The 16037-nt window shown below is 48.3% G+C and overlaps 2 protein-coding genes across 2 annotated transcripts; one reads left to right on the plus strand and one right to left on the minus strand.

The window, feature by feature from the left end:
• Positions 1-8827: 8827 nt before the first annotated feature.
• LOC109777315 (cytochrome P450 704C1) lies at positions 8828-10986 on the minus strand. The gene is made up of 4 exons (XM_073509966.1): positions 10014-10986; positions 9602-9943; positions 9315-9518; positions 8828-9206 (listed from the first exon to the last, which is right to left on the minus strand). The coding sequence occupies exons 1-4, from the start codon at positions 10803-10805 to the stop codon at positions 9012-9014; spliced, it is 1533 nt and encodes a 510-aa protein (XP_073366067.1). The 5' UTR covers positions 10806-10986; the 3' UTR covers positions 8828-9011.
• Positions 10987-13452: 2466 nt separating this feature from the next.
• LOC109777314 (cytochrome P450 704C1) lies at positions 13453-15493 on the plus strand. Its single transcript, XM_020335966.4, has 4 exons — positions 13453-14303; positions 14377-14718; positions 14804-15007; positions 15098-15493. The coding sequence occupies exons 1-4, from the start codon at positions 13500-13502 to the stop codon at positions 15290-15292; spliced, it is 1545 nt and encodes a 514-aa protein (XP_020191555.1). The 5' UTR covers positions 13453-13499; the 3' UTR covers positions 15293-15493.
• The last annotated feature ends 544 nt before the right edge of the window (positions 15494-16037 follow it).

Raw genomic sequence — 16037 nt, forward strand, 5'->3', positions numbered from 1 at the left:
ATGCAATCTCTCAGAAGGTAATCGATCCAGAAATCATACCAAGGTTAGAGAATGATTTGGTGCAATGCCTTGTCAGTTTCGAGTTGGTGTTCCCACCATCCTTCTTCAACATCATGACGCACGTCCTAGTTCACCTATGCGAAGAGATTAACGTTTTGGGTCCTGTATTTCTACACAATATGTTCTCCTTTGAGAGGTTCATGGGAGTCTTAAAGAAATATGTTCATAACCGTGCTAGGCCAGAAGGAAGCATCTCCAAGGGCCATCACAATGAGGAGGTCATTGAGTTTTGTATTGGCTTTATTCCTGACCTTAAGCCGATTGGTGTTCCTGAATCGCGGCATAAGGGCAGACTGGAGGGAAAAGGCACGCTAGGAGGGAATCAACTAATATGTATGGACGAACATTTTCTCACTGAAGCACACTACACATTTCTACAGAATTCCGCCTTGGTGGCTCCGTATATGGACGAACACAAGAATTTTCTACGCTCCAACCACCCGGAGCGGTCTGATGACTGGATTACACGTGAACAAACCAGGAGTTTCGCCGGCTGGTTGCAGACACGTACCATGCATGACGCCTCTATTGAAGATGACCTGTACTCGCTGTCCCAGGTACCATCTTCTAATATAATGACTTTCAAAGGGTACGAGATAAATGGTAATACAGTTTTCACGATCGCCCAAGATAATAGGAGCACCAACCAAAACAGTGGTGTCCGCTTTGACGCAACAACCAAGACGGGAAAGGAAACATATTATGATTACATAGAGGACATATGGGAACTTGACTATGGACGTGGTTTGAAGGTCCCTTTGTTTCGGTGCAAATGGGTCAATATGACACGAGGCGGGGTAACGGAAGACCCGCAGTACGGAGTGACAACAGTGGATCTCAACAATCTTGCGTATGCAGACGAACCATTCGTCCTAGCCAATGATGTGGCACATGTTTTCTATGTGAAGGACATGTCTACCAAGCCGAGAAAAAGAAAAGATAAGGAAGCTAATGCATCATACGATGAGCCAAAGCGCCACATAGTTCCTTCTGGGAAGAGAAACATCGTGGGAGTGGATGACAAGACAGACATGTCAGAAGATTATGAAAAGTTTGATGAAATTGCTCCATTCACAGTGAATATTGACCCGAGCATCCAGTTAAATGATGAAGATTTTCCATGGCTACGACGCAAAGGGACACACGCGAAGAAAAAGTTTCACACCCAAAGATCTGGGATGTGATCGGCTTTACTATCATCACTTTCTTCTGTGTTTCGCACCCAGGAGGGAATCTCTGTAATAGTTAGGGTAGTTATGTGTTTTGGCATTTGAAACGCGAAAATTTTATGTGCAAACAAATTCTTTCATGCATTTACTGATATTTTTCAGCTAAATGACCCTGAAATTGAAAAGCATTTCAAATGAACTCAGAAAAGGTTGAAAGTTGGCATGGCATCACAATTTCACCCACATAGCATGTGCAAAAAAGTACAGAGGGTTACCGCAAAAACTGGATGCACTTCGTGTACAAAATGGACAATCTCTTTCGAAGTATCAGGGTTTCGGACGAAAACTCATCTGTTACAAAGGCATTTCATTTTTTAAATAACCTAAGCATTACCAAATAGAATATAATGATAAAACACACTAATATTAAACATAAGAAAAAAGAATCACTGAAAAATCTATTTTCAAAGTTAAGTTATTCACAAACTAGTGATTCACACAAATTTCAAATAATTCAAAATTTAAACTATTCAAATTTGAAAACTACCGGCACTAACAGAAAGTTTGTAATTTTTTGTACCTAAAGCAAAAATATTCACAAAGAAACTCTAAATACAGCAAAAAAACAACTCAAAAATAAATAAACCAAAAATAAATAAAGCAAAAAAATAAGAAAATTAAAAATCCCACCTACTGGGCCAGAGCGGCCTGCATACGACTAGACACCCAACCTGTAGTTTGGCCAGGATGCAGGCCCACAAGCCCAGTAGGCCCACAGGCAGAGTAGGAGAGGTAGGCCCAGAAGGCCTGCTTTTGAGAGGAGCTCAATGCAGTGCCCGCGCCGGGGCTTATAAAGTGGTCTTGGCGCTCCTCAACTAGCGAGGTGGGACTAAACTTCTGTGCCCCTCACCTGGCAGCGCACACCCTTTAGTACCGGGTCGTGGCTCCAACCGGTACTAAAGGGGGGGGGGTCTTTAGTACCGGTTAGTGCCACCACCCGGTACTAAAGGGGGGCGCTTCCCGCCGCTTGGCCTAGCCAAAACAGACCTTTAGTACCGGTTGGTGGCTTCAACCGGTACTATATATAAGAAAACACTTCAAAAAAAAATTCAGTTTCTCATCTCTCCCTCTGCTTCTTTCTATTCTGCCCCGTCGCCGCCGCCCCCGCCGCCGGCCCGGCCATCCCCGTCCCCGTCGTCCTCGTCGCCGCGCCCCGCCTCGTCGCCGCGCCCCGTCCCGTCGTCCCGTCGTCCCCGCCCGGCCCGTCCCCGTCCCCGTCGTCGCCGGCCCATCCCCATCCCCGTCGTCACCGCCCGTCTCCGTCCCCATCCCTGTTGCCGTGCCTCGCCGGTGAGCTCCTGCCCCGGCCGCCATGTCCACACACACGCACACACACACACATTGTTTTTTAGTTTTTTAGTTATAAATTTTAGTTATAGAAATTTTTCTGTTTTTTAATTATAGAAATATTAGAAATGTTAGTTATATATAAATGTTATAAATTTTTCTGTTTTTTAGTTATAGAAATGTTAGCAATTTTTCTGTTTTTTAGTTATAGAAATATTAGAATTACTTTTAGCTAGATGAATTAGATTAATGTCAAATTGTTAGAATTTGCATATAGAATTTTAGTTATCACAATCCAATCATTTAAAAAATGTCACTTTTTGCGGGCATATAGTATTTGTTCTCGACGATACCCGGCCCGCATCCTCGCCGTCGACCCGTTCGCGACGACGTCCGGCTGACCCATGTCCAGAACTGGGCTCCGCCGGGCTGGCACTGGGAGGTGCTACCTGGAGGGGTGCGCCGCTTGGTGAGGAACCCGGCCTCGGGTCCCGTCGTCGACCCTGATCTCCTTTGGTGGCGTTCGCGTGGGCCACATTCGGTGCAGAGGGAGCCGGCCCCGCCGGAGGTGGTGTGTCGCCGTGTCAGGGAGGAGGACGAGCACGTCCATCGCTACATGGCTGCTATGGACGTCAGGTTCTCCAATACCTGGCAGGTTCTTTGGGCAGATGACCGGAGATATGATCCTGTGATGGTTCCTTCTCTTTGGGTGTCCACCGCTCGCGCCCCAGGAACCGCGAGTGGCCTAGATTCTTCTGTAGTATTCTATCTTTATTAGCTACCTAGCCAGTGATGTATTCGATATATAATATTCGAGACGATGTATTCGAGATTATATATATTATTCGAGACGATGTACTCGAGATTATATATCATTCGAGACGATGCATATTATGTACTATATGATTCAGTTTTTCCTTATTGATTGCATCCATGCATTGTAATTTGAATACTAAATTGTTTTATATTTCTTCTGTATTAGTTAAGTAAAAGCTACGGCGGACAATACCGGCAGAGAGAGAAGAGGAATTGTTCGAGATCATACGCAGCCCTCGCAGGCTAGATGATCTGAATGAAACAGATGACGGCTCCCAATATCAGAACAATACCGGGGAGGGTGATGATAAGATATTCGATCTCGACGACCGAGCTGATGAAGTCATGAACTATGATTATGATTATGATGACGCAGACAATGTTTATGATGACACAGACAATGTTGATCTTGAAATAACAAAGACTACAGGCGAGGTATATTTATATAAGCAGACATCTGCTGATCATCACATGTTTTTTTTATTTGAAGATTTATTAACGAATCGATCTTTCTTCTTTCAGCCCTCCGGATTGAGCAAATCTGCTTCTACAGACAGCAGGACAAAGCGAGGCCCGGGCAAAAAGTTGAAGGAGGGTGTAAAGTACAACGTCGACTCCATCAAAGCTAATGGCGAACCCCTCACGCCTAAGAACATTGCGAACAAGTGGACTCGTCAGTGCGGAGTTCTTGTGAAGGACCAACTCCCGATCTCCATTCAAGAATGGAAAGAGCCAAAAACTAAACGTCCAGATGTTACTTGGGTCGACGACAGAGCAAAACAAAATCTTTGGGAATCTCTGATGGAACATTTCAACCTATCAGATTATTTCACTGATGCAGATGTGCAGAAAGTCAAGGACGCTGCTCTTAAGAAGATGGCAATTGCATTCAACACCCACAAGAAAACTGTATGAGCCAACTACCTCGCTGCAGAAAGGAAGACTCCAGAATACAAGGGAACACTGGAGAAGCAAAGAGAACACTGGCCCGCTTTCGTGAAATTCATGGAATCAGAATTATCTAAGGAACGTTCGAGAAAAAACAAGGCCAATGCCGCAAAAAAGACGCAGTTCCATAGGCTGGGTCCAGGTGGCTACGCGGTGGGAATGCCTAAGTGGGATAAGTATGAGAAAGAGATGGAGGATGCAGGGGTCACTCCGGTTACTAGGAGCTGGCCCCCCAGGTGCAGAACTTGGTTCTATGCGCATGGGGGGCGTTGGACCCGAAGACAGGCCTGGTTTTGAAGAAGGCAAGTCTAAAAGGAGCCGAACAAAAGTTACTTGACGCAATAGAAGATGCTCGAAAGGGGGCGTTCACGCCCAACAGAGAGAACGATGAGCTTACGCGCGCTCTGGGAAATCCTGAACACCCGGGAAGAACACGAGGCAAGGGCGTTATTCCCTGGTATGAGGGCTTTTCGGAATGGAACGACGACTACAGGACCCGTGTAAGAAGGAAGATGGAGGAGGAGAAGAAGGGGAAGCTGGAGAAGAAGAAGAGGAAGCAGGACGCAGAACGCCTTCAAGGCCTAGAAGCAAGGCACGCGGACTTGGCACTCAAATTCCAGCAGCAGCATCAGCAGATCGACTCACTTAGCCAGGAAAGGGGGTCTCAGCAGCGGCAGCAGCAAACGGATGATCGTCCAACATTGGATAGCACCGCCCATCCATGCCGAGAAGCAGCGTTGGTTCTGCCCCGGGCGACGCACTGCTGGATACATACCCTGTGGATGACATCATAGAGAACACTAACTGTGAGCTACACTTCAAAATGAAGAACATATCCATGAAGGTGGCGGACGCCGTTGCTTTTACAATTACCCCCAAAGCAACCTTCCATTGCAACCCGATTCCAGCGGGCTATGCTTGTGTCTTGGTCGATGAGGTGGTGGACCCATATTCGGGGCTACAGCTTGACATTCCTGGAGGTGACGACGAGCACACACTGGGAGAGGCCACATCGTATCATCCTATGGAGAAAGGATTGCATAGTCTTTCGAAGTCCACCGACACCGCGTCTGCCGACTCCTCCTCGAAGTCCGCCACCGAGTCAGCAGACTCCCGCTCCTCCAAGTCCACGAACACGTGAGCCGACTCCTCCTCGAAGTCCGCCACCGTGTCAGCAGACTCCCGCTCCTCCAAGTCCATGAACACATGAGCAGACTCCTGCTTCAAGTCCGGCACAGCGTCAGGCCACTCCTCCCGTTTCAAGTCCGACACCGTGTTAGGCCACACCTCCTTCTTCAAGTCCGGCACAGTGTCAGGCCACTCCTCCTGCTCCAACTTAGCCACGTCAGCCGTCTCCGCCGCCTCAGCAATCGCAGAAGAGACACGCCGCAGCTATGGTGCATAGTGGTACGAGTCGAGGTAGTACAGGAAGTACAGGCGGAGAAAGCGATATAAATATGGTCCAAGCCTCGCTCCTCTTCCTCAGAGGCCTTACGACATGACCGAGGAGCAAAACACAGCCATAGTGAGGGCCGAAGTGGACTCCCATTTTGGACCGAAACCGGCACCGCCGCCGAGGGAGAAAGTGCCTGAGAAAGTTATGGACCACTTTATTCATATGGCAAGAAAACCAGCTCCCAAGCCTGTTGACTCAGACTATGAGCGCCAAATCAGGAAGGCACATCGAGCACGACTAAAAAAGAAGCGAGCTCGAGCTCGAGCCAACAAGCAGCTGTCAAAAAATGTGGGAAAACCGTTCCCCAGCTGGGAGAACAGGCAGCGCAATCGACCCCCCCGCTTGTTGTGCCAACAACACATGAGAGTACGCGCGCCCAATATTATTGTGGGCAAACTGTTAACGTTCCCCAGCTGGGCGATGTGGTAATAACCGAGGAGCATATAATGCAGGCTGAAATGCTCAAGATCACTATTGGACAACTCCTCGAGGTCGAGCCCATGTCTCCCCTTAGAGAGGAGGAAATAAAACGGAAATATGTCCGGGGCCAACCTTTGGTCGAGCCCGAGGAGGTCAAGAACCTCCCAACGAGAAAGTATAAATTGCATGATTGGTACATCAAAATTACCAAGAGTTCCAATCGAGAGTCCCTCATGGTGCAAGTCAAGGAAGAGCATTACTTCCATAAGAAAGCTCTGTCCGTTGAGTATTCAGAACTTTCAGTTATTCAATCAAGATGCACTCGACAAATCTATCGTCAGTTGCTATTGTCTGTAAGTGATTTCTTTCTGTAATTTAAGTCTCAAGCTAGCTCTAGTGCTCATTGATTGATCATTAATTACCTGTAATTATATATCTTTACTATATATTCTTTTTTGTGGTATTATGCAGGATGAAGATGTATGAAATGAAAAAAGCTGGACGCTATGGCATTGGGTTCATTGACCCAAATACCGTTAATGAATACACATGGAAATTGGAATGGTGTAGACAAGATGTAGATAAAAACATGCTAGAGTTCTTGAAGCGCCTCAATACCAATGAAGATATACTACTTCCTTACAACTTCGAATGAGTCACACTGTCTTGTACTACAAATTCTGTTTTTGCTTACTAGCTAGATGTTAACAAGTGTATAGGGTTTAGGGTTATAGTTGATTAGTGTTATGCACATGCCCGCTTAATTTATACATGCAAACGTATGCGCATGCAGGTACCACTGGATCTTGTTAGACATTAAAGTTGAAGAAGGAAAAGTTGAAGTAATGGACTCACTACTTAAAAAAGAAAGTGACTACAGCATGGTGGTAATTTCAATCATTATTAACTATATCTCGGCCTATTTAGTTCGTCATTTCCTGATATGAACTATTTAATAACCCCTTTATTAATTTTCTTTGCCGGCGGGCAGGGCTTGGGCAAAGTTCACCAAGGTGACTCCAGGAAAATGGCGAGAAAAGCTATTTTGGTATCGACCCAAGGTAAGTAATTAAGTAGTACTAGCTAGCTAGCTACCATCTCTTTAATTCTTGTTTCAATACCATTAATTAATTATCATGCTTGATTAATTATTACCTGATTAAATTCAATTCTCGTAAAGGCCCTGAAGCAGGCGCCGGGGACTGAACCGTGTGCATTCTACGTTTGCGAGAACATTCGCATGATGGCGTCTGAAAGGAGCAGATCTGATAGACAGGACTGGGTACGTTTGTCAGAAACTATTCACAAATTTTTACACCATTATCGATATATAGTCACAGAACTAATACACATGCATATTGATCTCCTTCGTAACAGTTCAGAGAGGTGTGGGAGCAGCTCCTACTAACGGAGCGCATACTAGCACTTCAAGAGGAAATAGCGGGATTTTTGCTCGACCAGGTCATAGATCCTAAAGGAGAAAACTATTACCCGCTACCGCCCTCATGAACCACTTGTCATCGTGCTCCGAAGGCACCAAGACAACATGTAGGAGAAATTGTAGAACCGATCATATATATGTATGTGTGAATAATTAATGGTGTTTGTGAGACATTCGATTATATATATATATATATATATATATATATATATATATATATATATATATGTATATATATATATATATATGATCGGTTCTACGAGAAAATCTATTTATATATATGCATAACGTGTACAATATGTAGTATCGTAAAATACCAGCAAACAAAAAAGAATTAAATGGAAAACACAAAATTAATGGAAAAATAAAAATTGAAACCAAAACCCCCCCAAACATTTAGTACCGGTTGGTGCTATCAACTGGTACTAATGGTCTACCAACACCCGGGCCTGGCTCGTGCCACGTGGTGGCACTTTAGCGCCGGTTCGTGCCGAACCAGTAGTAAAGGGGGGGGGGGCTTTAGTCTCCACTCTCGCCCTTACGAACCGGCGCTAAAGCCCGGTTCTGCACTAGTGCATATTCAAATTGTAAAAGAATTGCATGTGTTTTTTATAATTTGCAGTGCACACAAGTGCACGTATCACTGCGTAAACGACTGGTCATGCTCGGCGTGCCCCTGTGAATTTCCGGCTATTCACGTCAGTAAATAAGAATAACAACACGAATGACTGGTCATGCTCGGGAGCTAGATCCAAGCTTTGCCCTCGGCAAAGCACCTCACAAGGAGCACCAGGGTGCTACCACGTGGCGAGATATGCCGAGGGCTTTGCGATAGCATACGTGTCCCGACGACGTCAAACGGACGGTGACGTCAATTTTTTTGCCCATGGCTATGGAAAACCTTCGGCGCTGCCGAGGAAATCGAAGATGACGGCCATATGCCGAGGGCAGCCGTCGGCATAGAAGCCATTTTTGTCACATTTTTCCTCTTTCTGAGATTTAGTCCACTACTATCTTCGGTGCTTCACTTTTGTCATTCAGAAACACAGCTTAGCTTCAGGGATTTAGAGAGTGCATTCAGTTGTTCATATGCAAGTCTGATAGTCAGTGTCGTGATTTAGTCGTTGGCCGTGGAGTTAATTCTTGCACATGCATTGTGTTTTAGCAACATTCTACTCAACATGGTCTGAATCATTGCTTTATCTTGGTGACATCATGCTAGATTACATAGCCCATCAAGTTTATATTAGTATCCTTTTCTTTTTTGCTGATTCTTTATATAACACAATGATTGTCGAAAATGGTTCCGCAGCAACGTGCATGGCATCTTCTAGTTCTTATAGTAGCCAGCACGCTAGTTCCCGGTTGATCGCCGGGGAGACGCACGAACATAGAGCGGGCCGTCCATTTTGAGCGTGAGCATCGGGCGGTGCCCCACCCTCGAGTCGTGCTCCCACATCTCAAACCTGAAGAGGTACAGAAGAACTGCCGCAAATATCTTCATCTGCCTGTAAGCGAACTCCTTTCCCAAGCAGATCCGAGGCCCCGCCTAGGTTCAACAAGAGGACAAACATACACACACGTTACATACATGCATATGGAATTCTGGACCAGGTCGTATATATTTTTTGTGATGATTTGGTAGTCACTCGCTCACCTGGAAAGCCGTGAACTTGTAGGGGCTCTCCGGGACGAACACGCCGTCGTCGTCGAGCCACCTCTCCGGCCTGAACTCCTCGGCGTCGTCGCCCCACAGGAACTTCATCCGGCCCATCGCGTAGGGCTGGTAGTTCACCATGTCCCCTCTCCTCACGGCGTGCCCGTCCGGCAACGTGTCATCCGAGAAGCAGCACTTGACGTCCTGCGATGCAACAACCCATAATCATTTCCTTTGTCCTGACGTACTGTACGGTGCGCAAAATGGCAACGCAAATGTCAACTCACGGTGGGCACCGCCGGGTACAGCCGGAGGGTCTCCGTGAGCGCGGCGTGGAGGTAGTGCATGCTGCCGATGGCGTCTTCGGTCAGGCACGCCGTGAACTCTTGCACGCATCCCGCGTCCTGGTGGTCGCCGATGGTGGCCTCCCGCACCTCCCGCGCGATCTTGTCCTGGATGCGCTGGTCTCTGCAGAGCACGTAGAGGAACCACGACAGCGTCCCCGCCGTGGTGTCGCGGCCGGCGATCACAAAGTTGAGTATGATGTCCCGCAGGTACTTGTTGTCGAAGCAGCCGGGGTCTTTCTCCCTCTCCACCAGGAACCTCGACAGTATGTCCCCTTTCTTGGCCTGATGCCAAAATCAACAAATGTCACGACTAATTTGCTGCCACCAGGCAAAATCAAGAAAGCTCACGTACGAATTCGTGTTCATCTCTGCCCATCTGCTCGATCTTCTTGTCGATGACGGCGTACACGAAGTCATCGATGGTGCGCACCCACCGCCTCATGGCCGCCTCCGACGAGACGTTGAGGAGCCTCTTGGCCTTCCAGAGCGGGTCCAAGAACCGGTACAGCGACTGCTCGCTGGCGTCGTCGAACGCCCTGGCGAACGCCGCGCCCTCTTGGTTGGATCCGGACAGCGAGCCCAGGTTGACCCCGAACCCAACCGTGAAAATCGAGTCCAGCGTCGACCGCATGAACAGGTTCTCCATGTCCACCCTCTCCCCGGCCGCAGCAGCGGCGGCCACGATGCCCGCGAGCTCGGCGGCCATGTCGCGGAACACGCCACTGCTGTAGTCGCGGAGCGCCCGGGTGGTGAACTCGAAGCTGGCGACCTTCCGCTGGTGCCGCCATTTGGCGCCGTCGACGTTGAAGATCCCGTCGCCGAGGAGGTCCTCCAGCGCGTCATGGGTCATCGCCCCCTTGCCGTAGTTGGCAAAGTTGGTCCGAAGGATGTACTCGACGTTGGCAGGGTCGACGGTGTAGACGTGGTTGCAGGTCGGGGTGAGCATGCGGAAGGTGCCATACCTGCGGGAGAGCTCCGTCATGTACTCCGGCAGGCGGCCCCAGTTAAGCAGCTGCTGGAGCATGACGCCGGCCACGGGTGGGTAGCTCCGGCGCCTCTTGCCGAGCAGGGCGAGGCGCGCCAGGTACAGGGCTAGGCCTAGGAGGAGCAGCGACGACAGCGCGGCCAGCAGCGATGAATCCATGTCCGTGAAACGGCGCTGGGTCACGTATGGTGCTGGTTCAGTGCGCCCTCTGTCTCTGGATTATTGAGGAAGGCATATTGTTCTCGTTATTTAACGAGCACTTGCCACCTGGTGTGTCCGTGTTCTCGTTTTCGTCACAGGTGCCGTGGCGAAGCCGATTGTTAGCAGATCGATCGGTCAGGCAGCTTGCTTGGCGTGCTGATTGAGTTAACTACAATGACGCCGACGAATGAACATGAAAAGTTTGAGACGAAACAACAACACAAAACCTCTGAAAATCCAAAATGTTACTGTTTGTGGATTGTTACCCTACATCGAGACCAGATAGTTGATGTAGAAAAGAAAACCCCACAGGCTAAATCTCATTTTCTTTAGGGCTACAAGCCAAATCAATACTCATCACGGCTTGAAAGCGTTTCTAGAGACGAAAATGCCTGATATTTCAGTCGGCGTGTGCGAACTCTAGCCATTGGTACCTACTGTACATCTCTAGAACTTGAGCTGGTGTAGTCAAGAGGATCGTGTGTGTTATCTATAGTAGGGATCTTCTCATCAAGGTGCTGGCAAGGAGCCCGCCAGCGACAGTGACAACATACTCGTCAGTGTCCAAGAGGCCCCCTTTGGAGCCGGAGTCATCGCCGCTAGTGGATGCGTCGGCGTGGGAGTAGGAGGGGCCGACGGAGGTAGCAGCGCCAACGTAATGCACCACCATCCGGATAGGGTGCGGCGCAGCGGCGATCCCCTCGAATAGTCGATTGAACCACTCGAGGCCATAGCATGGGAGGCATGGTCGGTGAGCGAGGGTGGGGACTAGATATGAAGGAAGGATAGGGAAGTGAGCGAGGAGGTGCGGCAGAGACGTGGGCAACATGATCCAACATGAAACAAAAGAGAAGTAGATGCGGGAAGGTAAGGGAGCGCCGGCGTGTGGGCGGGATTACATGTACTGTACGAGCATGCACTTCAATAAGAAAGAAGAGAAGAACACTACTAGGAAAAGGTTTATAGGTGGCCAGCGTGAACATGCACCCGCCACAGCTATTTTGGAAAATTTACAATGGTGGGTGCAAGAAACTGCTCGCCATTGCTAAACGTTTGCTAATTTCTTCATGGGTGAAAAGCAGTAGTGGCGGGCACGTAGAGACACCGGCACTGGTGCCTCGTTAACCAGTGACACGGAGGGAGTACATATGGATCAACATATAGTACCATATTTTATTCATGACACAGGTATTCATAATGAGTATGTTATCGCGAAACGTGGATTAAGTTTTGTTTCGCTTAATTTCTGGCACTCAATATGTTCAATTTAGGGGTGCACTATAAAAGAACCCCACCCTTTAAATACAAAGGTTGAACCCAAATTTTGAAGTACACTATAAAGATTTTAGAGCTAGAGAAAGCTATGGACGTGTTTGGTTGAGTACGTTGATTTTGGCCCCCTTGCACAAGTGACATGGTAGAGCCTGGCTGAGCTAATAAGACTTGTGCACTTCATTTGACATGATAGAGCCTGGCTTGCAAGACCTTTCTTGACGCGACCTAAATGTCGGATATGAGATTTTGAGTCCGTCTTGAGGCTGGGATTTGGCAAAGGTGGGAGGGCAGACGACGGGTAGATGGAAGCAGGGAAGACACCCCGTGAGGATTGATGGGAAAGGGATCCGGAGATTAAGGAGATTTCGTGTTGTATGCGGGAGCAGGTCGACGAAGGGAGGTCGCCGAAACAGGGGCGGAACGCGGTGCGCGGCATGAATGTATTTTTTTAGGTAGTAAGACATAGATTGAGAAGATAAAGATTTGATTGTTAAGAAAGGCAGGGATCGCGTTAGGAAAATTAGGATTTGAAACTGATTGTCACGAAATTAAATTTTATTGTTTGGTAATGTGCTATAGGTTCCTGCCCGTTTATAACGTGGCTGGTTAAGGGAGTTTAAAAAGCTTAGAATTTTTTTTATTGGAAGGGTAAAAACCCAATATGAAGGGGTGGTGGTGGAAGGTGAGACGAAATAAAACCACACAAAAAAATATGAAGGAGAGGCTACCAAGTCCCCCTTTAGAAGTAGAGATAGACAAAGTTTGCTACCCAGCATGACACCATGATTTCTTTATCTTTTGAAATTTGTTACTATAGTCGACCATATATGTGCAATTTTTTTGCACCCATAAATATATTTTGGAATGAATAAAGGTGTTCTTATTTTATGTAGTGTCACGTTATGTGACCTCATGATATCTTAATATAAATCATGAAATTTAATGGCATGAATCATCTTAATTAGGAATTACTCATGACAATATTTTTTATAGAAGAATACAATTGTTTTCCTTTTACTAGAGCAATCTCTATATGGTAGGAATATATTATAAATTCGTACTTCCCAAATTTGGTGTTTTCTATTTTTCTAACACTTACCAAATATGAGTGCGCGTGACCTCATAGATGACCTATTACCTCGTTCAATCTATACCCTTGGATCGAAAATAATAAAGAGTTACCAATATGAGTGCGGGTGACCTCATAGATGACGTATTACCTCGTTCAATCTAGACTCTTGGATCAAAAGTAATGGACGGTCCATGATAGTTCTGACCATCTTAAAATTTATACTATAAATAACGACAACCATATGCCTTCCTCTCCTCAATCTCCACACGGCGCACTCTAGCACCACCAGCGCCGTTTCACAGGCCATGGATTCACCGCTGCCGTTGCTGCTCGCGCTGTCGTCGCTGCTCCTGATCCTAGCCGGCCTGTACATGACGCGCCTCGGCCTGCTCGGCAAGAGGCGCCGGAGCTACCCACCCGTGGCCGGCACCATGCTCCACCAGCTGCTCAACTGGGGCCGCCTGCCGGAGTACATGACGGAGCTCTCCCGCAGGTACCGCACCTTCCGCATGCTCACCTTGACCTGCAGCTCCATCCACACCGTCGACCCGGCCAACGTCGAGTACATCCTCCGGACCAACTTCGCCAACTACGGCAAGGGGACCATGACCCATGAGGTGATGGAGGACCTCCTCGGCGACGGGATCTTCAACGTCGACGGCACCAAGTGGCGGCACCAACGGAAGGTCGCCAGCTTCGAGTTCAGCACCCGAATGCTCCGCGACTACAGCAGTGGCGTGTTCCGCGACATGGCTGTCCAGCTCGCGGGCATCGTGGCTGCCGCCGCCTCCGCCGGGGAGAGGGTAGACATGGAGAACCTGTTCATGCGGTCAACGCTGGACTCGATTTTCAAGATTGGGTTCGGTGTCAACCTGGGCGCGCTGTCCCGGTCCAACTCGAACCAGGAGGGCGCGGCGTTCGCAAGGGCGTTCGACGACGCCAGCGAGCAGGTGCTGTACCGGTTCCTGGACCCACTATGGAAGGCCAAGAGGCTCCTCAACATCTTGTCGGAGGCGGCCATGAAGCGGTCGGTGCGCACCATCGATGACTTCGTGTACGCCGTCATCGAGAAGAAGATCGATCAGATGGGCAGAGAAGGGCAAGAATTCGTACGTGAGCTTTAATTCCCCTTAGAAAATTTGCCTGGTGGCAGCAAATCTGTGACATTTGTTGATTTGGCAGGCCAAGAAAGAGGACATACTGTCGAGATTCCTGCTAGAGAGAGAGAAAGACCCGGGTTGCTTCGACAACAAGTACCTGCGGGACATCATACTCAACTTCATGATCGCCGGTCGCGACACGACGGCGGGGACGCTGTCGTGGTTCCTCTACGTGCTCTGCAGAGACCAGCGCATCCAGGACAAGATCGCCAAGGAGGTGCGGGAGGCCACCACCGGCGACCGCCAGGACACGGGCGGCATGCAGGAGTTCACGGCGTGCCTGACCGAAGACGCCATCGGCAGCATGCACTACCTCCACGCCGCGCTCACGGAGACCCTCCGGCTGTACCCGGCGGTGCCCACCGTGAGTTCGTTGACCCCGATCATCCGCATTTGCGTTTCCATTTGTGTCACGACCGGGGAAGTGATTATGGGTTGTTGCATCGCAGGATGTCAAGTATTGCTTCTCGGATGACACGTTGCCGGACGGGCACGCTGTGAGGAGAGGGGACATGGTGAACTACCTGCCGTACGCGATGGGCCAGATGAAGTTCCTATGGGGCGACGATGCCGAGGAGTTCAGGCCGGAGAGGTGGCTCGACGACGACGGCGTGTTCGTCCCGGAGAGCCCCTACAAGTTCACCGCTTTCCAGGTAAAGAAATCATCTATTTTCAGGGACCAATAAACTACGACCTGATCCAGAATTCACGTGTATGTATGTTTGTCCTCTTGTTCAACCCAGGCGGGGCCTCGGATCTGTTTAGGAAAGGAGTTCGCGTATAGGCAGATGAAGATATTTGCAGCCGCTCTTCTCTACCTCTTCAGGTTTGAGATGTGGGAGCGCGATTCCACGGTGGGGTACCGTCCAATGCTCACGCTCAAAATGGACGGCCCGCTCTATGTTCGCGCGTCGCCCCGGCGATCAACCGGGAACTAGCATGTTTGTGCTGCTATAAGAAGTCCTGTCTCAAAAGCGTTCACATGTTCCTCTGTTTTGTTGTGTTGAGCTTTGATAATACTAGATCATTAAAGACGCGTGTTTGATGTGCCCGTCCATTTTGGCAGTATAATATTAGTGATGATAAAGTCATATGCAAGAATAGTTTTTTTATCATGCGATATAATTATGATACCCATGAATCATGTCTTTTTACATGTGTTTTGGCATCTGATATTCATCCGATGGTTTTGTACCTTTGTGCCTGTTTATTTTTTACCCGAGCATGTTCACTATTGATGGAGAAAATATATGTTGATTAATATTTTGTGTACGAATATGTTATGTGGTAATAAGGTTGGTAGGTTTTGATTTTTTGTATAAGAAGAATAGCAAGGGTTCTAAATCATGCGAAGGACAGAAAGCAAGATAGAGAGGCACGACATAAGATGGGCACTCAAATACTTTACGGGTAAATAACTAAATATAAGGGCTGTGCAGCATATCACGATGGCGCGTTGCCACACACGTCTATTTTGACAATAAAATGGTGAGTGTAAAAAAAATTAACACTAAGATGTGCTAAAACTTGAAGGAGCACTTCAAATTACCAAGTGGGTAGAAGTTTCTCGGAGAAAACACGCCAGGCCCCCGCGTTGCTCCCGCAGATACCATGGAACATATGTTTTTCACTCGAATGCGCAGTGGATTCGCCCGCGAGGGAATATAGCAGTATTGTGTCTAT

The sequence above is a fragment of the Aegilops tauschii genome, chromosome 3 (genome assembly GCF_002575655.3).
Source record: "Aegilops tauschii subsp. strangulata cultivar AL8/78 chromosome 3, Aet v6.0, whole genome shotgun sequence".
In the NCBI taxonomy this organism is placed as follows: domain Eukaryota; kingdom Viridiplantae; phylum Streptophyta; class Magnoliopsida; order Poales; family Poaceae; genus Aegilops; species Aegilops tauschii.

What these genes read in the sequence shown, in the direction of transcription:
- LOC109777314 (XM_020335966.4), top strand. Translation starts at nt 13,500, where the DNA reads ATGGATTCACCGCTGCCGTTGCTGCTCGCGCTGTCGTCGCTGCTCCTG. An exon ending in TGTACCCGGCGGTGCCCACC is followed by an intron (nt 14,719 to 14,803) that starts GTGAGTTCGTTG and finishes GTTGCATCGCAG; the next exon opens with GATGTCAAGTATTGCTTCTC. An exon ending in ACAAGTTCACCGCTTTCCAG is followed by an intron (nt 15,008 to 15,097) that starts GTAAAGAAATCA and finishes TGTTCAACCCAG; the next exon opens with GCGGGGCCTCGGATCTGTTT.
- LOC109777315 (XM_073509966.1), bottom strand. Translation starts at nt 10,805, where the DNA reads ATGGATTCATCGCTGCTGGCCGCGCTGTCGTCGCTGCTCCTCCTAGGC. An exon ending in TGTACCCGGCGGTGCCCACC is followed by an intron (nt 9,519 to 9,601) that starts GTGAGTTGACAT and finishes GTTGCATCGCAG; the next exon opens with GACGTCAAGTGCTGCTTCTC. An exon ending in ACAAGTTCACGGCTTTCCAG is followed by an intron (nt 9,207 to 9,314) that starts GTGAGCGAGTGA and finishes TGTTGAACCTAG; the next exon opens with GCGGGGCCTCGGATCTGCTT.